A 23,873-nucleotide genomic window follows, 5' to 3' on the forward strand; every position below is an offset into this window, starting at 1 on the left:
CATTTCCAAGTGAATTCCCTTTGCTGGGGGCAAGCTGCCTTGGGTGGCACCCATATTGGTGACTAGGGAAGTGGGTAGGGGACACTTCCTTTTCTTCATCCCAGTTCTGGTTTGAACTAACATGGCACTTGGAGCTTTCATCTTTGATCTGTGGCTCAGAAAGACTTAGCTGATTTTTCTTTGGCTGTCCCACTCAACCTTAAATTTGAGCCAGCAGCAGAATCCTCTGGAGGGTTTATTCAAAGAGTACTGAGCCCATCCTGAGAGGGTCTGATTCTGTAGGTTAGGGGTGGGACAGAAACTTTATGCAGCCTATAAATTCAAGTTCCTGATGGACATTAAATTTCAATCCAATCAGAACAATTGTAAGGTTCTGGGGCTGGCAGCCCAATGCCCTGGTTGCCTGTATTCCTATACTGCTCCCCCACCTAGGGAATGTCTTGTTCCCCACTGGAGTTCTGGGGTAAATCACTTGGATGCCTTTTGTTGATCAAAATATATAAACCATATGTAAACATGGCTAGTCAACTACATTGGGTACTGGCCACCCCGTAAGAACCAGTGTTTAAGCAAAGATGAAGAGTAGGTTGAATTGTTCCCAAGACCTTGGTTCCAATTCTCATTTCCTGGTGGAGGAAAGTCTCACTTTCTGGGTGATACCAATATGCATGGTTATACAAAGGGAAGAGGAAAGACTTTTCCTTTTCTTGCCTTTGTTTCAGTTTGAAAAAGTCTTAAAAAAAAGTCTTGGGTGTTGGGCCGTAGGCAGCGGATTAAGCGCACGTGGGGCAAAGCGCAAGGATCGGGGCAAAGCGCAAGGATCGGGGCAAAGCGCAAGGATCCGCGCAAAGCGCAAGGGCTATGGCAAAGTGCAAGGACGGGCTTAAGGATCCAGGTTCGAGCCCCAAGCTCCCCACCTGCAGGAGAGTCGCTTCACAAGTGGTGAAGCAGTTCTGCAGGTGTCTATCTCTTGCCCTCTGTCTTACCCTCCGCTCTTCATTTCTGTCTTGTTTAACAACAACAGCAATAATAACTACAACAGCAATAAAAAGGGCAACAAAAGAGAAAAATAAATATATATTAAAATTAAAAAGTCTTGTTTACAATCCAGTGGGGAGCCTGAAACCCTTAATCACTCTCACCTGTGCATAAGAAATAATTCCCAGGGAGTTGGGCGGTAGTGCAGTGGGTTAAGCGCACGTGTCAGCGCACGTGTTGCGAATTGCAAGGACAGGCATAAGGATCACAGTTTGAGCCTCCCCCCTCCCCACCTGCAGGGGAGTCGCTTCACGGATGGTGAAGCAGGTCTGCATGTGTCTTTCTCTCCCACTCTGTCTCCCCTCCTCTCTAGATTTCTCTCTGTCCTGTCCAATAACAGCAGCAACAACAACAATAATAACCATAACAATGATGCAACAACATGGGCAACAAAAGGGGGAAAAGTGGTCTCCAGGAGCAGTGGATTCGTGGTGCAGGCACTGAGCCCAGCAATAACCCTGGTGGCCAAAAAAAAAAAAAAAATCCCAAGCAAGGTCCTGCAAGGGCTGCCTCCTCCCCCATAGGCATGTGGTCTAGAGAGTAAAACAGAAAACTTCCAAGGAGTGGAAGAGTGGTATAGATTAGAGAAAGGTGAGGGCAGCTCAGCTGCTGGGAATGCAAATACAGACTAAGGAAACCAGGAAAGCCAGCAGGGGGAGGTGACCTTGGGCTCAACTCAGCATGGTTATGTGTAAGAATGCTCCAGGGAGAAGGGTCCACTTGGCCAGCCCCCTTCCCCATCATGGGAACCTCCAACTCACTATTCCTTATCATGTGTCCTTCCCAGTAGAGCAAAGTGGCAGGGCCATCTCTATACCTTCTATTGTGCTTCCTCCCAACCCTACACCCAAAGTGCTGGAATTCTGAATCCTACACATCCATTCCTGTCCTTTGGTCTCCCCAAGGACTTTCATTAAAGCCCTCTGCTGTAGCTTATATAAGCTGACAATATGGACCTCTGGGTAAGGTTTATTATGGGGGGGGGGGGAGAAAGAGGGGTGTGTTTGCTTTAGACAGAGGCAGAGGAGCAGAGTGAGAAAGAGATCATAGCACCAAACCTTCCTTCAATCCAGCATGGGCCAAATTCAAACCTGGGTTGTGCACATGACTCAGCAACACACATCCAAGTGAGCTATTTCATTATGTGTCTTTTAAGTTTCTAATGTGCTAGATTAACCATTCTGGAGAACTTTCCAACTCTGGTCTGAAGGTACCTTCCTGCTCCAGTCCAGCTTTGCCTGACCTGAGACCCCGGAAAGTCTTTCAGATCAAGTTCACACAGCACCCACCCAGCAACCACAGATCCATGGTAGATTTTTCCATCAAGAGCTCAGACCTGGCTGCTCCTGGACTCTGTCTAAAGTTATTGCTCAAGGGATACTTGTCAGAATCATGCAACAGTCAACCAGAGGACACCAAGCCAAAAATGGGTAACTGTTCTTCCCCTGCAGGAAAATAGAGCATCCTGTGTTGCAATAAGAAAAGTGGCCAGCAAGGGCAGGAGGAAGCCTAGACTGGCTGCCAGCAACTCCTTATGGCTTCTGAGTACCTATGCTGTAAGCCTCAGAACCTGGATGTGCAGAAGGCTAGAAGTGGACTTACCTTAAGACCTGCAGTTTATGGGGCTAGGCGGTAGCGCAGCAGGTTAAGCACACATGGCACAAAGAGCGCCAAGGACCAGCTCAAGGATCCCAGTTCAAGCCCCTGGCTCCCTACCTGCAGGGGGGGTCGCTTCACAGGCAGTGAAGCAGGTCTGCAGGTATCTTTCTCTCCCCCTCTCTTGATTTCTCTGTCCTATCCAGCAACAGTAATGATAACAATAACAATCACAACAACAACAATAAACAAGGGCAACAAAAGGAAAAAAATAGCCTCTAGGAGCAGTAGATTCATGATGCAGACACTGAGCCCCAGCAATAACCCTGGAGGAAAAAAAAAAAAAAAACCTGCAGTTTCTCTTCTGGGGATATATTATGAGGAACCAAACACACCCATCCAAAAATATCTGTGTATACCTATGGTCAGATCAACACAATTTGTAATAGCCAAAAGCTGGTAACCACCCAGGTGTGTAACAGAAGAGTGGTTGAGTAAGTTGTCGAGTATATATACACAAATGGAATACTACTCAGCTATTTAAAATGGTGAATTCACTTTCTTTACCACCTCTTGGATGGAGCTTGAAGGAATCATATTAAGTTAGATAAGCCAGAAAGAGAATGAATACGGCATGATCCCACTCATAGAAGTTGAAAAATAAGAACAGAAGGGAAAACACAGCAGAACTTGCACTGGATATGGTGTATTGCACCAAAGTAAAGGACTCTGGAGCAGCAGGGGGAGTGTTCAGGTCCTGGAACATAACAGCGAAAGAGAATCTGGAGTGGGGGATTAGAGTGTTATGCAGAAAACTAAGAAACCTTACACATGTACCAAATGTATTTTACTGTTGACTGTAAATCAATAATCCCCCAATAAAGAATTTTTATTTCTTTCACTTGATACTTAGGAATGTTTTCTCCATGAAAATAAAGATCTATTCAGCATTTTAGTTTTTTAAAATGAAATCTTTATTGTTTACCCATTTCCCAAAAGTGATGCATGCTTACTGTCAAAGATGAATGAAAAATAAGTAACTTAAGAGTGAATATCTTTATGAGTTTTCCTATCTAACAAGGCTTTTCTTTTTCTTGATTTACTCAAATTTACTATTGTGGCCCTTGATGGAAATCTGTCATGTTCCCATGTAAGTCTGGCACACTTTATTCTAGACAATCTATTTTCCTTAATGCTGTTTGAAATAAGATGTTCTTTCATTATATTTTCTAACTGGCTATTAGATTTTATTTTGGAATGTTATTAGTAAACTGGACATCATTCCTCATTTAAAGTTAATAGAATGGACGAGAACTGCTTCCATGTGAAAACTTTCCCATATTTATTTTCCTCTGAGGATCTTCAAGGTGAAACTGACTTGGTCCATTTCTGCATTAATCTTTTCTATATTCTCATTACTAAGATTTTCCTACACTACTATGGACACTTTGATGCTGACTTAGTTGGAAGCTAAACCTGAAGGCTTTCCCACATGTGTTACACACATATGGTTTCTTCCATGTATGGACAGTCTGATGTATAAGACAGTCAGAACGATAGCTAAAGCCTTTTCCACACTCCACACATCTGAAGGGCTTTTCCCCTGTGTGGCTTCTCTGATGACGTATTAAATGGGCATTAACATGGAAGGCTTTTCCACACTCCTTACACTGAAAGGGTTTCTCTCCAGTATGTATTCTTTGATGCACAATATAGTCAGAACTACAGCTAAATGCTTTATCACACTCCCTACATTTGAAAGGCTTTTCTCCAGTGTGTATTCGCTGATGTCTAGTTAGTTTAGCATTGATACTGAAAGCTTTCCCACATTCCTTACATTGATAAGGTTTTTCTCCAGTGTGGATCCGGTGATGATCAAGGAGGTTTCTTTTAGAAGTAAAGCATTTCCCACACTCACTACATGCAAAGGGTTTCTCCCCAGTGTGAATCCTGTGATGCTGCATTAATTTTGCATTAACAGTGAAAGCTTTTCCACACTCCTTACATTCATAGGGTTTCTCCCCAGTATGGATTCTCAGATGCTGTTGAAGTTGAGAGTTACACCTGAAGGCTTTTCTGCACTCGTTACACTCATAAGGTTTTTCACCTGTGTGAATTCTCTGGTGCTGGATTAACTTCCCTTTGGCACTAAAGGCTTTTCCACATTCAGTACACATATAAGGTTTCTCACCTGTGTGGGTTCTTTGATGCTGAACAAGTTTTGCATTATTACTGAAGGCCTTTCCACATTCCTTACATTGACAAGATTTCTCTCCAGTGTGGATGCTCTGATGTTGCCTAAGTTGTGAGCTACACCTGAAGTCTTTCCCACATTCATTACATTCATAAGGTTTTTCTCCAGTGTGAATTCTCTGATGTTGAATTAACTTTGCATTAACATTGAAAGCTTTTCCACAGTCTTTACACTCATAAGGCTTTTCTCCAGTGTGGACTCTCTGATGTATTATATATGCAGAGCTGCAGCTGAAGCTATTTCCACATTCCTTGCACTGATAAGGCTTCTCTCCTGTATGGATTCTCTGATGTCTACTTAGACTCCCATTAACACTGAATGCTTTCCCACACACCTTGCATTGATAGGGCTTCTCTCCACTATGGATTGTCTGATGTGTGATGTAACGGGAACTGTAACTGAAGCTTTTCCCGCACTCCACACATTTAAAGGGTTTCTCTACAGTATGAAGTTTTTGATGCCAAATTAATTTTGCATTAACACCAAAGGTTTTGCCATAGTCCTTACAATGATAGGACTTTTCTTCACTGTAGCTATCTTGATGTTGATTAATTTGAGAAGCACACCTAAAGGTTTCCACTAATTGTTCACACTTTAAAGGTCTTTCTTCAGTATTAATTATTTCCTGTTGAGTATATTTTATGTCAAAAACTTTTTCCAACTGTGTACATTCAGAAGGCTGCTTTCTAGTAGAGATGGTATGACAATGGTTCAAGGCTGGAGTTTGACTAATGAAACACACATCTATAAAGTCTGTCTCATCTTTTACTTTTTTGTCAATGATACTGATGTTTGCATTCTTCATACCTGCTACTGAGTGAACTCCTTGCCATTTCTCTAGAAGACAGACTTCTGAAAATTCTGTTTCTAGGTAGTGGTCCCTCTGGTCTTCAGAGGATGTATTGTTTTCTTTGTACATGTTCTCTGTCAGATTAAAATCAGTCTCACTCTTTTCTATTAAAAAAAATACAGAAAACAGTTATATAAGAACTAAGGTTTTTGTTTTTGTTTTTTTGAAAAGAAGTGTTGTTATAAAGTGCTTATCGAGGGGCACTGTTAAAATCATCAGATCAAGACAAAGAATGTAAGATTCATCCATGGAGGGCAGGGAGATAGTTCAACCATTATATTGCACACTTAACCATGTTTGATGACCCAGGCTAAAGCCTCCAGCCACCACATGAGAGCACCATGCAAAAGACAAACTTCACAAATGGTAGATTAGTGCTGTAGTATTTCTCCATTACCTTCTTTCTGTACCTTTCATTATCTATCTATGGGAGGGAAAAGTTTGTTAGGAGCAGGGTAGCTCAGGCACAAGATTCTAGCAACAAAAGATTCATCCATAAAGTAGAATATACAGCAGGTAAAAAATAATAATAAATCCATACATGTTGGCATTAAGATAGTCAAATAGACAACACATGTAACAGAAAAAGCAAGTTGTGAAATGTAGAGATTTCACTATTTTAGAGACAATGAAAAGTATCAAGGGAAATAGTATGATGGTTATACAAAAAAAACTTTCAGAAAAATAAATAAATAAATAAACTTTCATGCCTGAGGCTCCAAAGTGCTAGGTTCAATCCCCAGCACCACCATACAGCAGAGCAGTTGTCTGGTAAAAAAAACAAAACAAAACAAAAGCAAAGAGGGCTGCTCTGGCTTATATACGTATGTGCCAGAAAACCTCTAAAATACACAAACAGTTAAGCAAACTGACACAGGAAATTTGGGGGGACTCAACTTTTATTTAAATTAGGCATTGTATAGCTGGCCAGTAAATGTCACATGTTTGTTTGTTGCTGTGTTGATTTTCTTCCTAAAAAAAAAAAAAAGTTAAACATTCCAGTATAGTCTATTCTTACCAGTCCAAAGGGTGTGGGGACCAGTGTCTGTCTGAGTAGCCAGAGGAAATGTGGCCCCCAGCTCACCTCCCTCCTCCAGTTGTAAGATCACAGCAGGCTTGAGCAGTGAAAATCCTATATGCAGAAAAGTCAAGAGGAGAGACATATAAGTTCCCACAGATCAATTTCTAAACTACTCTTCAGATTGTCTTGGCAGCAGGGGGAAAAGGTAAGAGTCTGTGGTTTCATGCGTTAGAACTATGAAAAATGAGGAAGAAGGTCTGTCCAGATTAGGCCAAGGAGGCTTCAATCAGGGAAAATGGGGAGATACTGGCCAAAAGAGATACCATTTTAACCTTACTCTGAAATAGTTACAGTACTTTGAGTTCTTTGGAAAATCTCATTAGACATAGGTAAAGGGGAAACTAAAGCTAACAATGTGGAGCACAAAACAAATTTTCTTCCACATCATACAAAACACAGCTTCTATAGGGTAGATCAAAGGTGCACACTACCAGTTCACCCTTCCCACCAACCTGAGTTCAGGGGATTAGGAATAGCAGCCTCTGGGGTAATTCAGTAAAGGATTACCAGACCCCACCAGTAAGGAGTTTAGGATTTGGGTCAGAGGGGGAGAAAGGCCTTACCCAGGGAGGCTACATTCCCATAGTTCTCCAGCATAACATCCCTGTATAGAGCCCTCTGTGCAGGGGATAGGCCATCCCACTCCGTCTGGGTGAAGTACACAGCTACATCCTCGAAGGTCACCGACTTCTGAAACAACAGGTTCCTGCTGCCCTAGGGCCAATTCCATGGCTCAGGCCCTAAGTGAGGGGCAGAGGGCAGTATAAGGGCCTACAGAGGTGTTTGTGATAAAAGTTAAAATAATAAAGGAGAAGAGTTGAGGAAAAAGCACATGGAGAGTAGACCATTGAGACTATCTGCCTTCTGTGATAGCAGAGAAACGTGTGTGTGTGTGTGTGTATTTTAACACTTAAAAAAGAAAACACGAGTTAGGGTGGCAAAAAAACTATTCCCACAGGTGGGGCAACAGGTCAACTGACAGAGCACTGCACATGCATACTTGAGGTTCATGGTTTAATCCCAGCATGTATTAGAGTAAGCAACTTACCCCTCCCTCTCTCCCCTCCCCCTGCCTCACCCTCTCCTTTTATTTATTTATCAGATAAGACAGAAAGAAATTGGGAAGGGGAAATAAGGAATGAGAGAGACATCTGTAACATTGCTTAACTGCTTGTGAAGTTTCAACCAAGGCCTAGAACCTGGGTCCTTGTACATAGTAATGTCTGTATTCAACCAGGTATGCCAAGACCTGGCCTCCCTGGAGGATCTCTCTCTCTCTCTCTCTCTCTCTACACACACACACACACACACATATACACCTCATGTGAAATAAATAAAAATTAAAACATTCACATTACCAAGCTCCCTAAAGAAACTCTATTCTTGTTTTTTGGTTACGCCAATCCCTCCCTGGGTGAGACAGCTCAGGGTCTATCCACCGGCATCTCCACTTTATCTCCTTAAGGTGTTGGTCTCTCCATCCTGCTCTCTGGTATCTTATCTCAGCGCTGGGCTGCTCCCAACACCTAGCACTCACCCACAAACCTCAAGCCACCTTCACCCTCAAGGGACAGTGATTGTTTCCATCTCATCCAGCCCCTGGGCCTGATTCATCTGATTCTTATCACAGAACTCTCCTAAGGGGGCCTGTGTAGCCTTGGACCTGGCACTTCCAGCACCCCAGATGAGCTGGGGATACAGGAAGCAGCCCATTCTCACTGAAAATCCAACATTTCCTGTTACTTGCTCTCATTTAAGCCTCAGGCTTTTCAACTTTACCATCTCTCCAAAAAAGATTTAGGAAGGGAAGAAAAGTTTCCCATTGGCAGCTTCTGCAGCTTCTCTTCTTTGTAGGGCTGTGCTGTGTACTCGGTACAGGTTCCACTCCTCCCTCTAACATAGCTGCAATCTCTGGCTGCAACCCCTCTATCCACCTCTCCATTTCTTTCTGTCTCTATCAATTTTATGTAAGAACCCAGGGAACACACTCAGGAATCTCTCTCAAGTCCTCTCTCCCACAGTCTGTCTTGTTTGATTCTACTGACTGACCTCCACCTATCAACAATCACAGTCCAAACTTGATTTTGAATTTCTCCTGAAAATTAGTCTCTACATAGTTGTCATAAACCTGACCGATTCACCAACTGTCCAAGTGTCACAGGGCTGAGCAATTAATAATCACAAAAAGGGGGGGATTGTAAGGACAGGCAATGGAATACTCTATGCAGTGCACATATCACCATGTACTAGGACCTAGGTCTGAGCTCCTGGTCCCCACGTGCAGGAAGAAAGTTTCATGAGCAGTGAAGCAGTGCTGCAGAACTTCTCCATTTCTCTGTCTCTATCAAAAAGAGAAAATATAAAGGGGAAAATCAGGAACAGCAGATTCTTTGTGCAGGCACTGAGCTCCAGAAATAACCCTGGTGGCAAAAAAAAAAAGAGAGTTTACCTATTGCATGAGGCCTTGGGCTCAAGTCCTAGTACCACATAAGTGAATCAAAAATTGGTTCACATATTTATTTATTGATTTTAATTTTTTATTATTTTTATTTTTTGTGGTTTTTAAAAATATTTATTTATTTATGTCCTCCAGGGTTATTGGTGGAGCTTAGTGCCTACGCTACAAATCCACTGCTCCTGGAGGCCACTCTCCTTCCCCTTTTGTTGCCCCTACTATTGTAGTTACCATTGTTGTTGGATAGGACAGACAGAAATGGAGAGAGGAGGGGAAGACAGAAAGGGGGAGAGAAAGACACCTGCAGACCTGCTTTACCGCCTGTGAAGCGATTCCTCTGCAGGTAGGGAGCCAGGGGCTCAAACCAGGATCCTCACGCCAGTCCTTGTGCTTTGCGCCATGTGTGCTTAACCTGTTGAGCTACCATCCGACTCCCTATTATCTTTATTTTATTTATTGGATAGAGACAGTCAGAAATTGAGAGGGAAGGAGGTGATAAGGAGAGACAGAGAGACACCTGCAAAACTGCTTCACTACTTGCAAAGCATTCCCCCTGCAGGTGGGGACTGGGGACTTGAACCTGGGTCCTTGTGCACTGTAACATGTGTACTCAACCAGGTGCACCATCACCTGGCCCCATATATTTACTTTTCTGAGACTGAGGGTCCAGAGTTCTTACCAGAGATCTAGAGTTTGAGTGACTATCCCCTGAGCCCTGCAAGCCTCTGCAGGACACAATGAGACAGCCTGTCTGACAGAACTTCCTGTCTTTTTCCTCCAGAGGCCCTAGTCTCTTCCCCTTGAATTAGAGAGAAGCCATACTTTATACTAATCAGATTCTGTTATTTCCCTTTATCTACACCCCACATCTGTGCATTCTAACCCTCTGCCATCTTCCATTCACATCCATACAATAAGCAGCTTCCACATCTTCTATTCTGGAAGGCAGCAAAGACCTCCACTTTGTAGAACACTACACTGCTGCCTTTTAGGCATTCTCTCCTGCGGCCTCTGTTCCCCAGCTGTCTGGTTTCTGGTCCCCATCTAGCCACATCATAGCTTTCCTATGCATCCCAGTCCAGCAGGTGGAAGCAGGCAGAAACTTTCTTCACAAACCAAGCCAGCCTCCCTCAAATACCAACCAGCTTCCCTGTTCAGTTTTAAATGTGAAACTTTCCAGAGAGAGTTGAAGGACCCACATCTCACCTGGTTCCATGCTGTCAGAAGCATGGCTGCCATCAGTTGTGCTGCCTTTCAGAGAAGGATGGGAGCTAAAGAAAAACAGAGACAAGTGTGAAGGAAGCCACCACCACCCCCACTAGAAATAACATGGCCCTTCACAGAAGATCTAAGTTATAAAGGGGTGTGAGCAGGAAAATTATATCCAAAAGGAGGAAGCTATAAACACTGATGTTCACTATGATCAAGTTTAGAATTGAGACATTTCATACATATGCACAGAGTGTACACAAGATGTATGCAGTCTCTAAAGGATAAGACTTGCATAGCAACAATTTAGCTAAAGAGATAAAACATTGTGGTCCAGGAGGTGGCCAAGTGGATAAAGCACTGGACTCTCATGCATGAGGTCCTGAGTTCAACCCCTGGCAGCACATGTACCAGAGTGATGTCTGATTCTCTCTCCTTCTGTCTTCATGAATAAATTTTTTTAAAAAAAAAATAGATAAAACATTGGTAAAATCTATTCTCCCTTTACTTTGTCTAAACAAGCAACATTTCAACTACAGTGCAGAGAAGACAGCCTGGCAGGACATTTGAAAGGCCTCACTGTGGGCAGCATCTGGGGAAGAGAGCAGCTTCCCCACATCCTGTCCAGTCTCCTCACAGAAGTCCCAATTCCTCTGCAGAGTGCTTAGGAGCCATCAGGCTTACCCTGAGGAAGCTGGGCTAGAAGTGAATTGCCAGACTGATTTCAAATACTTTTCGGCATCCTGATAGTGACAAAAGTAAGGTCTGGGCTCTCTGAGAGAAGGTATCCCTAGCTGAACCCAGGATCCCATTTCCCAGGACACCTTGTTTATTATAATTAAAACACATGAACTATTTTCTGATTTTTTTTTTTTTACTGCCTCTAAAACCAGTCTTGAGAATTTCCATATGCTAAAGTCCTAATCCACAATATGGAGACAGAACCTGTGAGGAGGTAATAAGATTAAAACTATTTGGGGCCACCAAGATAGCTCTTCTGGGAGGGTGATTAATACACACACCTAGGTTTTAGCTCAACCCCAACTACACTGGTGTAAAGCTTCAGTGCTGTTTTTTTAAATTAATATTTATTCCCTTTTGTTGCCCTTGTTTTATTGTTGTAGTTATTATTGTGGTTGTATTACTGATGTCATCATTGTTGGATAGAACAGAGAGAAATGGAGGAGGGGAAGACAGAGAGGGGAGAGAAAGACAGACACCAGACCTGCTTCACTGCCTGTGAAGCGACTCCCCTGCAGGTAGAGAGCCGAGGGCTTGAACCAGGATCCTTATGCCAGTCCTTGCGCTTTGCACCACATGCACTTAACCCATTGTGCTACCGCCCAACTCCCCCAGTGCTGTTTTCTTTCCCTCTTTATCTCTGTCTTTCTAGCTGAAGAAGCCAATCCAGAGCAGTGAAGCCCTGGTGATGAGAGAGACAGAGAGACAGAAAGAGAGAGAGAGAGGGACTGACCAAAATAATAACTAGAAAAAAAAAAAAGTTAAGTGAGGCCCTAATCTAATATGGCTGGTGTCTTACTAGACAACATCTATGGGTATACCAAGAAGGTATTCACAAGAGGAGAGAACTCTCACCAAGAACTGAATTATCTGGGACTTTGATCTTGAACTTCCAGCATCCAGAACTATGAAAAATACATTTCTGCTGTTTAAGTCAAAACAGTCTATAGTATTTACTTTTCTCTGAATATATACTACTAGTCACATTCCAGAGGTTATTTATATTTCATGTTTTAATTACTATTTTAAACCTAGGCAGAAATTGTGCTGAACAAATGTTTAGGATGGTTTGTTCATTTTTCTTTCCATAATTTCTGGCTTTACTATGTAGTGTTTAAATAACCTTATCTATTGACTTCTGCTTTCTAGATTTTTGATTTAGGGGAGGGGTAGAAGTGTCCATTAAAATATTCTGTGGGTACTTAGAACATATTTGTATCTAAGAAGTCAACTCTACCGATTGCATTATATAATTTTTTTCTGCATAATCTGGTTACCTGAATCATTTTTGTATTCATTAAATTGCACAATGTTATTTTTTCTTTTAATTACCTTTTATGTATTAGTTATTTAATATTTATTTACAAAGTTATGAGATAACAGGGGTATAATTCCACCATTCCCACCACCAGAGTTCTGTGTCCCCATTCCCTCTATTGGAATCTGCAGTAGTTCTCCCCAAGGTCACAGATATGGGTTAGCTATTATATATATGCAACCCCCCTTTTTTTCTATGGTCCTGCCTTCTCTTCCTTTCTAAATTACAGCTACACCTATTGCTAATTTCGAATGTGCTTTTTTTTTTTCTTCATTTCTCTGCAGGTCTTGATGGAATACTTCTGGTCAACCTCCCCTTCTGGGGTATAGATCAAAATTCTCTGTAAGGTGCAGAAGGTGGGAGTTGAGGCTTCTTTAACTTCTTCTCTGCTGGACATGGGTGTTGGCAGATTGATCCACACGCCCAATCTGTTTCTATCTTTCCCTAGTTGGGTAGAGCTCTGGAGACGTGAGATTCCAGGACACATGGGTGAGGTTGTCTGCCCAGGGAAGCCAGGCTGGAATCACAGTAGCATCTGCAACTTGACTACCTGAAACTTAACTGACATAACCTGTAAGTAACAAACTCTCACAAAACATTGATTCCATAAGTATAATGGGAGAATCAGTCCAAATCTTTAGGAATCAAGAAATGATTTGAACAGTAGCAGAGAACATCATCATAAGTCCTTTTTATATGCAACACATAAAATCAACCAACCAGGGTGGGGTAGGGGTGATGGCCTCCAAATAGATAAAACAGTAAATGGGCCTAACCATGCTACAACTTGAGTAACATAATCATACTGAGTAGCAGAAAAGAACAAATGGGTTTAAATTTTTATTTTATTTATTTATTTACCCCCTTCAGTTGCCCTTGTTTTATTGTTGTCGTCGTTGTTGGATAGGACAGAGAGAAATGGAGAGAGGTGGGGAAGACAGAGGGGGGGAGAGAAAGATAGACACCTGCAGACCTGCTTCACCGTCTCTGAAGCGACTCTCCTGCAGGTGGGGAGCCGGGGCTCAAACCAGGATCCTTCAGTCGGTCCTTGCGCTTTGCACCACGTGCGCTTAACCCGCTGCGCTACTGCCGGATTCCTAAAAAAAAATTTTTAGGTTTCTTTCTTTTCTTTTGCTTTACTAAATAAGACTAACGTTAAAAATCTTTACCCAGATAGTTAATCCTCTAGTTAAGTAAATTGCTTTTCACAAAGGATATGAACATGCGATGCTGGAATTTGTGTTCCAGGACTGAGGGACTTGATGTACACTGTCAGAAGCATTCCAGAGCATTGCCATGTCGCAGTCAGAGAGGAAATAGTGAGTTGCCTTTTGGAACTGACTCTGCTTCAGCAAACTGTCCTCCATAAATTGTTCCTGGTGGGGGGCTTCTGGTTTCTTCTGATCTAGCTGGCCTGGATCCACCTTATGTCAACAGCTAGAGAGCACCGTCTATACTCGGGAACAGATCCTGCACAACTTCAACCAGTCAAATGACTTGTGCTATCTATCGCCTCAGATCTCTGCATCTCTTCCACCTGCTGGGATCTCCGATCCTCTCCCCCGCCGCAAAGCCCTGTAGCATCTTCCCCTGTGTTTCTTCCTGACAATAAGCCCGGATTCTTGCACAGGACAGACTGTACTCGGCTACGCCCGAGGCTAGAGCGGCGGCAGACGGCGGAAGAGAGTCAGGGACCACCCGTCTGCTGCCACCCGTCCACCAGGGGAGAAGCTTTATCCCGGGTGGAGCTGCGTCCAAACCGCACGCCTACCCTGTGAGCTGCTATCCGGCAGCTTCCCAGTGCAGCGATGTCTCCGCAGCACGACCGGAAATACGTCATCAGACCACGACCGAGCCTCTCTAGGAACATTGCTCCTCTCGGTAATGCTCTGGCCCCGCCCCCTGGTCCTGCTCCTCTTGGAGCGGAAGACTGCTCTGCTAATGAGCCTAGGCGCAGCAGTGTGCAAGAGACAAGATGGGAGTGAGAGGCGAGCACCCGACTCCTGCCGGCAATCTGTAAAACTGCAGGTGCAGCCAGATTTGAGGAGTCTTCAGACTCGCTCGGTGTGTCGCATGCTGTCAGCCCAAGATGCTCTTTTTGTGGCGAATATTTCCTAAAGACCTCTATTTTCATGTCATGCAAAACTCATCAGTAGTGGTCCAAATGCATACAGATAATATAGATAACCAACATTTAAAATCTAATGTTATGGGGGGAGCGGGCGGTAGCGCAGGGGGTTAAGCGCACATGGTGCAAAACGCAAGGACCAGCCTAAAGATCAGGATTCAGGCCCCCGGCTCCCCACCTGCGGGGGGGGGGGCGCTTCACATGCGGTGAAGCAGGTCTGCAGGTGTCTATCCTTTTCTCCCCCCTCTGTCTTCCACTCCTCTTTCGCTTTATCTCTGTGCTATCCAACAATAACAAATAAAAACAACAAGGGCAACAAAATGGGAAAAATGGCCTCTAGGAGCAGTGGATTCATAGTGCAGGCAGCAAGCCCCAGCAATAACCCTGGAGGTCTCCCCCCCAAAAATGTTATGCTTTAACTGTATAATAAAGGAGAAAAGACATTATAATTCATAATTACAAATGTTTTAGTATGTAATAAGATAGTCTCTTCAAAAAAAATTTTTTTAACTTTAATGTTAAGTCTCTTCACAAGAATTTGCCTGAGTGTGACAGTCACAACGCTGTGTTTTTATACTGGTGTTTCAAAAATCACAAAGTGTAAACCAAAGTGGGAAATACATGTGGTACAATATTCTCTCAATTATAGTTAAATTCTTGAAGAATTTGTCTTTGTTGAGACTGCACAGAACAGCATTGTGTATACTCAAAATCAAGTTCTATATTCAGGTAATTTTTATTTTCCTCCTGAATGAATTAATTTCCAGCAAAACATCACAGTCTGAAAACTTTTCTTTTCTTGGCAAAAAGGACTAAAAGTTAAAGCACAGGCAAACGAAAATAAATGCTAGACAAGTATCAAACTAAATGAAAAGTGGTATAGTTGTGTTAATATCTAAGAACAACTATCTTAAGACAAAAATATTATGCTTCAGCAAAATTCTATTTCAGGCAATGCAGTGGATACTATAAATTAGTATCTTGAAAGTGAATATAATATGTACATTTTTAACTCTTAGCTCAGTTAAAAATTTACACTGCTGCCAAGATAAATAAGAACTTAAGTCTATCTAGTGAGTTAAGGTCAAATTACTTACCAGTCAGCTCCTGAGGCTATGATGATTTAATGGGGATCAAAGTAAGGAATGCTAGCACCTTTACTAAGTATAAGACAATGGAAAAAATTTGCTTAGCTTTTCTGAATCTTCATTGATTTGTTTGAAAAACAAGCCCTGCTACATAGCTATTCTAATTGCTAAATATTTAGCATGTTTAGATACTTAACTTGACATACATAAAATGGAACCTGGGATTCATTATTTACCCAATTAACAACTTCTTTCCTCCTCCCCCTTAATTGTAATTCCAAACACCCTTCTATACTTGTCAACAACAAAAAAAATTGGGCCAGCAATATAATTTAACTGGATAGTGTCTACTTTGTCATGTGTGCAACCCAGGTTTAAGCCCAGCCTCCATAGCACTGGAGAAGGTGGAGGGGAAGTTTCAGTGCTATGGTGCCTTTCCCTTTCTGCCTTTATCTATCTGAAAAAGTTGTCCCAGAGTAGTGAAGCCCTTGTGACAGCAAAAAGCTAAGTGCAAAATATTTATTTTTTTTAGATATGTAGAGAAATAGAGAGACTGCAGGACCAAAGCTCCCTTCAGTTTGATGGAGGCTGAACTCAACCTTGAGTTATGCACATCACAAAGTATCACATCATCCATGTGAGCTATTTCACTGGCCATATAGGCATAACTTTTAACTTATGACATTATTGTTATTAGAGTCAAGAATCTATAGTGCCAAACTCCTGCAGATGTTTTGTTTCCCTGATTTTAATGAAACATACTAACAACCAACATCAAAAGTTTCTGCCACAATGAAAGAAAATAAATCCACTGTCTTTTCCTTGGGCAGTTCATCTCATCGATGCTTCCTAGAATCTCACCTCTTCAGACCCCCAACCCACTAGGGAAAGATAGAAACAGGTTGGGGATATGGATCAACCAGACAACACCTAGGTCCAGCAGTGAAGCAATTACAGAAGCCAGAACTCCCACTGTTTGCACCCCGGAAAGAATTTTGGTCCATACTCCCAACGGGTAAAGTGATAGGGGAAGGCTTTGCATTCCCATTCCACCAGAACATCAAGTGTTCGTCAGGAATCTTGTTTGTATATCATCAGTGAAACGGAAGCAAAGCTGGAAAACACCAGAGGAAGCCAGGCACCATTTCTCTTATCTGGGAGAGAAGAGGAGGAAAAGGAAAGACAGCTGGAAGTAGTAATACATGTAGGAGTGATTTTGAAAGACAGTGAATGCAGGACTGTTGAAAAATGAGGGAAAAAGTGGTCTAGGAGGTGGTGCAGTGGATACGGCACTGGACTCTCAAGCAGGAGGTCCTGAGTTCTATCCCCAGCAGCACATGTACCAGAGTGATGTCTGGTTCTTTCTCTCTCTTCTCCTATCTTTCTCATAAATAAATAAATAAATAAATAAATAAATAAATAAATAAATAAATAAATAATTTTTAATTGGGAAATATATAGAATCAGTCCATGTCAGTGACCTTGGAGGGAATGGAACACAGAACTCTAATGTTGAGAACTATATGGAATTACATCCCTATTATCTTACAATTTTGTAAATCAATATTAAATCACTAATAAAAAGTCCACTGTCTTCTTTTTTTAAAAAATATTTATTTATTTTCCCTTTTGTTGCCCTTGTTTTTTTATTGTTGTAGTTATTATTGTTGTTGTTATTGATGATGTCGTTGTTAGATAGGACAGAGAGAAATAGAGCGAGGAGGGGAAGACAGAGAGGGGGAGAGAAGGATAGATACCTGCAGATCTGCTTTACCATCTGGGAAGCGACTCTCCTGCAGGTGGGGAGCCGGGGGCTCGAACAGGCATCATTCCACCAGTCCTTGCACTTTTCGCCACGTGTGCTTAACCTGCTGCGCTATTGGCCAACTCCCCACTGTCTTCTTAAAAGGGGTTTACAATAGCAATTGGGAAGAAAGTAGGAATCCAGCTGCGAATATCCAAATAAATGCAATATATATCTTTTAAAAATTTTATTTATTTATAAATGAGAAAGATAGGAAGAAAGAGAAAGAAGCAGATATCACTCTGGTATATGTGCTGCCAGGGATTGAACTTGGGGCCTCATGCTTGAGAGCCAATGCTTTATCCACTGTGCCACCTCCCAGACCACTGCAATATAGCTTTTTCTCATATATTTTAACTTCTTATGTGTGCCTGAGAAGAGCCTTAAATAGTGTTTTCTGTATATCACAATCAGATAAAGAGTTGGAGGACAAAAATCCCCCAGAGTAAAGCAATGGTAGTGCACCCCCTAAACTCAGAATGCTCAAGGAAAGCTATCCATTTTAATGAAGTCCCGATAGAAGAAAGATAATCTGGGAACCAAGCTGTGGCGTACCTGGTTAAGTGCTCACATTACAGTGCAAAGGACACAGATTCAAGCCCCTGGTCCCCACCTGCAGGGGGAAAGCTTCATTAGTGGTGAAGAAGGGCTGCAAGTGTCTCTCTGTCTCTCTCCCTCTCTATCTCCTTTGCCCTCTTAGTTTCACTCTGTCTCTATAAGTAAATAAGTAAAAATTTTAAACAAAATCTTTAAAAAAGATAAAGAAGAAAGATAATCTGAAACCCTATATTGGCATAAAGAACATCCTCAAAGAGTGCTTCTTTTTGGAGATCAGACACTGAGGTGTCAAAAGTCCCAAAAAACTAGCAGAATTCACTGAAAACTAGCAGAATTCACTATTTATTAGATATGACAGAAAGAAATGGCAGGGGAGGGGAGATGGAGAAGGAGGGAGAGAGAAAGAAGGAGAACTTCAGACCGGCTTCACTGCTCATGAAGCATCCCTCCTACAGGTAGGGAGCAGGTGCTCTAACCCGGACCCTTGCACATGGTAATGTGTGCACTTACCTGGGTGCACCACTACCAAGTCCCCTACATATTATTTTTGTTGATAATAAAATACCCCCAAATAATTTAAACAACAAAATTATACAGTATAAACACAAGTTAAATATAGTAAATATTTAATAAAACTGGAAAATTCATATGCTGCAAAGACTTACTCAGTTACCTTAAACTTTTATCCCAAGCACTTTGCATGTTAGTATTCTGAATCACAAAAACATCTTTCAACTGCCAATGGATGGTTTAACTTACTTGTGAAATCTAGTGAACTAAGACACATGAACATTGGGGAACATTCATATCATATGCCCATAACTTTAGGCTTACTCAGTACCTAAAAGGCTCTGTTTCCAGTAAGTTATTTGCATATTTCTCTTCTATAACAAGGTTAAGATTTTGTGTCTGGGACCTTTTTCTGCCCATGGGCTATTACTAATTTAACCCATCTCTGTCTGAAGAATATGCAGATAGCTTACTAAAAACAGCGATTCAGGTGCTGAGTAAGCCTGGAATTATGGACATTTAATATGAATGTTCCTCAGCACATAAATTTGCAGAAGAAGGAGGAGGAGGAGGAGGAGGAGGAGAAGAAAAAGAAGGAACTATTTCTAAGACTTTCTGAGAACTATGGCGGTTATCATTGGGGGTAGGGATGATGAAGACACAAGTGGTCGTGGGTGTGGTGCTGAACTACACACTATAATCTTACAAACTTGTAACACACTATTAACCACAAATAGAAAATGAAAGAATATTATTTAACCTGAATTACACTTCACTGGCTAATGAACATGTCTATATTGTGTAAAATTTTCCTCACATATTCCTGAAGTTCAGAAGTATTATTTTACAGATTAATAGCCATTTTATAGATTAAAAAATCTTTGGGGGCAGGTAGTGGTGCACCTGGTTAAGTGCATACATTACAATGCACAAGGACCTGGGTTCAAGCCCCTGGTCCCCACCTGTAGGGGGAAATCTCAAGTGGTGAAGTAGGGCTGCAGGTATCTCTCTGTCTCTTTCCTTCTCTGTCTTCCCCTCCCCTCTCAATTTCTCTCTGTCTCTATCCAATAATAAATAAAAATTTAAAAAAATCTTTCAGGCCATAGCTGTTCTAGAATGCAGGGTAACATAGTGGAGACAAGCTTTATTTTTTTTGTATTTATTATTTTTGTTTGATAGGACAGAGAGAAATTGAAAGGGGAAGGGGAGATATCTACAGCACAGCTTCCTCACTCGTGAAGCTTTCCCCTGTAGGTGGGGACTGTGTACTTAAACTCAGCTTCTTGCACAGGGTAACTGGGTGAGCCACCATCCAGATCCACAAGATTTGTTTTCATTATTACTGTTTTAGCTTTGGCTTATGGTGGTGCCAGGGATTGAATCTGGGACCTTGGAGTCTCAGGTATGAAAGTCTTTTTGCGTCACTATTAGCATATCTTCCCACCCGGAGGCAATATTAAAATACAGTACCTGTGTAAATATATCACTGTAAACTTTTTTATTCATGGGATTCTGATAAAGAGCATTTGAGCAGTGCAAAATGAGTTTTAAGTTCACTCAGAACTATCCACTACAGCTACAACTGGTAACAGAAATGTCTCAGAGGAACAAAAACAAACATGGTGGCATTCACCAAGCGTTTGTCCCGAGGTCCTGCTCATAGTGCTGCTCTCTCCTCATCTGCAACCTGCTGCATGGCACCCCTCCTGCTGCATCCCAGTGCAGCAGCCATTCGGCCCTGAGCTGGACTCTGACCTCTATGGCCCCTGACGTGTTTGAAGCTGCCAGCATGGTCAATCAGATGCTGTCTGTGGCCAAGGTCCACATCGCCCACTGCTGGAGCTCACTGCCTTTGAGATCTTCAAGCAGGACCTGAAATGGGGGTTGGAGCAGGTGCTGGCTGGCCTCTGTGCCCAGCTGTTCACTTAACTGACCCTATGCCCCCCACCTCAAATAAATGGTCTCATGGCAAGCAAAAAAGAAAGAAAGAAAGAAAGAAAGAAAGAAAGAAAGAAAGAAAGAAAGAAAGGGAGAAAAGGTGGGGTGGAAGAAAACTGTCTATAAGTTAAATCCAATTTTATACTTTATATAAAATTTTGTATGACTTTTCTTTAACATTAATTTGGGTTACTGGGATTTATCTGCTGGTTAATTAGCTAAATAAATTTTACGTTGCCTCTTTCCTGCTGCCAAGGTGATCAATGTTAAAAGTGAGAACTGTACAATTAATAGACAAAAAGCTCTTTATTTTCCCTGCTTCCCCACAACCCACCATCCATCCTGATCACAAACGCCACTGCAGTTCTCCCAGGCAATCACCATGTTCCCTGCATCCAAAATGAACTACTCCCCAGCATAGTTCTCTAGTCATTACCACCACCACCTCCTTCTTGATGCAAAGTTGCTCCTCTGCAGTACCAGTTGAGATGAATTGGTAGGAAAGTCTTCATATTTCACCCACTAGAAGGGATAATCTCTTTTATCTAAACCCTTCTCAGCAAAAATCATTTAAAAATAAGCCACTCAGGGGCCAGTTGGTGACACACCTAGTTAAACGCACACGCTACAGTCAAGGACCCAGGTTCAAAGCCCCTGGTCTCCACCTGCAGGGGGGAAAGCTTCACAAATGGTGAAGCAGGGCTGTAGGTATCTCTATGTCTCTCCTCCCCTCAGTTTCTATCTCTATCCAATAATTTTTTTTTTAAAAAAAATATGACACTGTGAAGTTTTCTAGTTAGCAGTTCTTACCTGCTTCCCTTTCCTTTACTGAGGCCTTTGGTCCTCTCTGTAGGTGGGTCATTCTAAGACTCCAGGTCTCAAGGCAAATTTCCTTTCTCCAGAAGTGGGATCAGGACAGGTCTAGGAACTATGGACTCTGAAAGGGGGAAAGAAAATGGCCACATTCAGTTCCACATCTGTTCTGTCAAAAGAAGGAAAAGCCCAAGAGAGTCACAGTAAGGGAAAGATAGGCAAACAAGGATCAGGCCAGAAGAAAATCCACATTTCGTTCAGGAAGAAACTGAGTAGTTGTGACCTCTTTCTAGAAACAACATGTAAGACTAGGCAAGTTAGTGAGATCCTGCAAAATAAGTGTACAGGGAAGAGACCGGGCCCTTCCCGAGCTGGTGGGGCATGGCAACAAGCTGAGAACCTAGGCTCTGACAACAGAAATGACTTACATTTCACTTTGCAGAGCTCCTCAGAGCAGGCCTTATTTTTTTTTCTTTATTACTGGATAGAAACAGAAATAAATTGTGAGAATTGGGAAAGATAAAGAGGGAAAGAAGACAGACCTGTGGCACTGCTTCACCACTTGTGAAGCTTTCTCCCTGCAGGTGGGGACCAGGGGCTTGAACCTGAGTCCTTGCTCACTGTAATGTGTGCACTTCACCAGGCGCACCCCCATGCCTTATAATATTATCAACAGACAGCAACTTCCTACAAGCTGACCCGAGACCTCTCCTAGCAACCTCTGAAGTGGATCACTAGACGTTGGCCCTGGGGCCATGAGTGGAGAATAACAGCAAACCTTTCCTCTCCACAACATACTCCACATTCTACACAGAAATGGGAAGGTATATATCTGGGTCCCAAGAGGAAAGCACCAGATATGTCAAATTCCCATAACTCTCCAGCATCACACTTCTGTACAGAGTTCTCTGAGCAGGAGAAAGGTCAGTACTTTCTGTCTGAATGAAGTATACAATCACGTCTTCGGAGGTCACTACCTCCTAAAATAAGAGCTACTTGGCTTGGCGTTCTTGGCCTCTGGCTCAGAGCCACTGTATAGAACACTGAGGGAGAAACCATACTCGGGATGAGTAAAGAACAAAGGTAAATGCCAGGAATACAGCTGAACTGGAATGAAATGCCTGCAGTTTCTGGTTTGGTCATTGACACTGCATGTGCCAAAATCTCTGGCTTCTCTCTGTCTCTGTGTGTGTATGTGTGTGTTTCATATGAAACTTTCTCACTCACTTAATAAGTAAATAAGACAAAATTTTTTAAAGGTGAATGAACTGCAGGTTATACCATTAAATGGTCAAATTTTCTCAACTACCAGAATTTTCACTGGGACATGAAATTTACAGTTATAAAACATGACATTAGGGAAATCCTGGAATTAACATTCCCAGAGCAATATATCTAATACTATAAAATACTGTCAGTCTCTTACTATTCTATTTGGAAAAGGACAATTAGCTTCAGTCCCTCCTGACACCCACTCATTAATGACAATATCAGGACTTACCTGCTCCCAGTTTACTGTCCCAAGTGCTCAATCTATTTGTGTTTCTTTTGTCCCAAACCTCAAGTGCATGTAACATGAAATGAGTTCAGGTTTACTCTAATAAGCTGTCTAATCTAACCCCCATCTGATGTATTCCCATTTTATTAGTGATTTAATATTGATTAAAAAATTATGAGATAACAGGGGTATAACTCCACACCTTTCCCAGCACCAGCATTCTGTGTCTCCATTTCCTCCATTAGTAGTTCTTCCAAGGTCATGGATATATGCTGACTGTTACTTCTATAGCTATCTATCTATATTTATATATATTTGCCCACTTTTTCCCTACAGTCTTGTCTTCTTCATAAGTCACACCTACACCTATTGCTACTTCTGAATGTCCTTTTTTTTTCTTCTTCTCTCTCCAGATTTTGATGGAATTGGAGTTCAGAGCCCTCTGGTCATCTTCCCCTAATATTGCTCTCCCTCTAGGGGTATGGACCAAAATTCTTTTGGGGGTGCAGAAAGTGGGAGTTCTGGCTTCTTTAACTGCTTCTTTGTTGTACATGGGTGTTGGCAGGTTGATCCATACCCCCAGCCTATCTATCTTTTACTCCCCATCTGATTCTTGAAGGGATTGTGCTGCTTGAGCTTAGTTTACCTGGGTCAGTCTATCTTGCTCACTGAGAAGTCTTTCTGGGAGAAGATACTTCCAGAATCAAATTGCTGCTGGGTGGCTCCTTTAACTTCTTCCCTTCAAACCCCTAAGACAATCTACTCTGTGTTAACCAAAAGTTTCTGCTCATACTTCATCCTCTATTAATTTTCTAATGGGGTTAACACTAGGGACTCAGTGCCTGCACTATGACTCCAGGATTCCTGGCAACCATTTTTCTATTCTTTTCCCCCCCTTACTTTTGAACAGAGACAGAGAGAAATGCAGAGGGGGGGGGGAGAAAAAGAGAAACCTGCAGCACTGATCCATTGTTCATGAAGCTCCTTTCCACTC

At 42.2% G+C, this 23,873-nt stretch overlaps 1 protein-coding gene across 3 annotated transcripts; it reads right to left on the reverse strand.

The window, feature by feature from the left end:
* Positions 1-3,584: 3,584 nt before the first annotated feature.
* On the reverse strand, positions 3,585-10,920 carry ZNF23 (zinc finger protein 23). 3 transcript variants are annotated; one of them, XM_060185210.1, is made up of 5 exons: positions 10,481-10,534; positions 9,073-9,239; positions 7,383-7,559; positions 6,757-6,870; positions 3,585-5,842 (listed from the first exon to the last, which is right to left on the reverse strand). In XM_060185210.1, the coding sequence occupies exons 3-5, from the start codon at positions 7,414-7,416 to the stop codon at positions 4,053-4,055; spliced, it is 1,938 nt and encodes a 645-aa protein (XP_060041193.1). In that variant the 5' UTR covers positions 7,417-7,559; positions 9,073-9,239; positions 10,481-10,534; the 3' UTR covers positions 3,585-4,052. The 3 variants fall into 3 exon arrangements, with proteins under 3 accessions (XP_060041193.1, XP_007526719.1, XP_060041192.1); XM_007526657.3 differs by lacking the exon at positions 9,073-9,239 and having other exon boundaries at positions 7,383-7,509; positions 10,481-10,920; XM_060185209.1 differs by lacking the exon at positions 9,073-9,239 and having other exon boundaries at positions 10,481-10,920.
* Between the last annotated feature and the right edge of the window lie 12,953 nt (positions 10,921-23,873).

The sequence above is a fragment of the Erinaceus europaeus genome, chromosome 2, assembly GCF_950295315.1.
Source record: "Erinaceus europaeus chromosome 2, mEriEur2.1, whole genome shotgun sequence".
NCBI lineage: Eukaryota > Metazoa > Chordata > Mammalia > Eulipotyphla > Erinaceidae > Erinaceus > Erinaceus europaeus.

Excerpts from the sequence above, each read along its gene's own strand:
- ZNF23 (XM_007526657.3), bottom strand. The coding sequence starts at position 10,513 with ATGGCAGCCATGCTTCTGACAGCATGGAACCAG. Across the intron at positions 7,510-10,480 it reads TTCTGACAGCATGGAACCAG|AAGTCGGTGACCTTCGAGGA; the intron begins GTGAGATGTGGG and ends CTGTTGTTTCAG. Across the intron at positions 6,871-7,382 it reads TGGGAATGTAGCCTCCCTGG|GATTTTCACTGCTCAAGCCT; the intron begins GTAAGGCCTTTC and ends TTCTGCATATAG.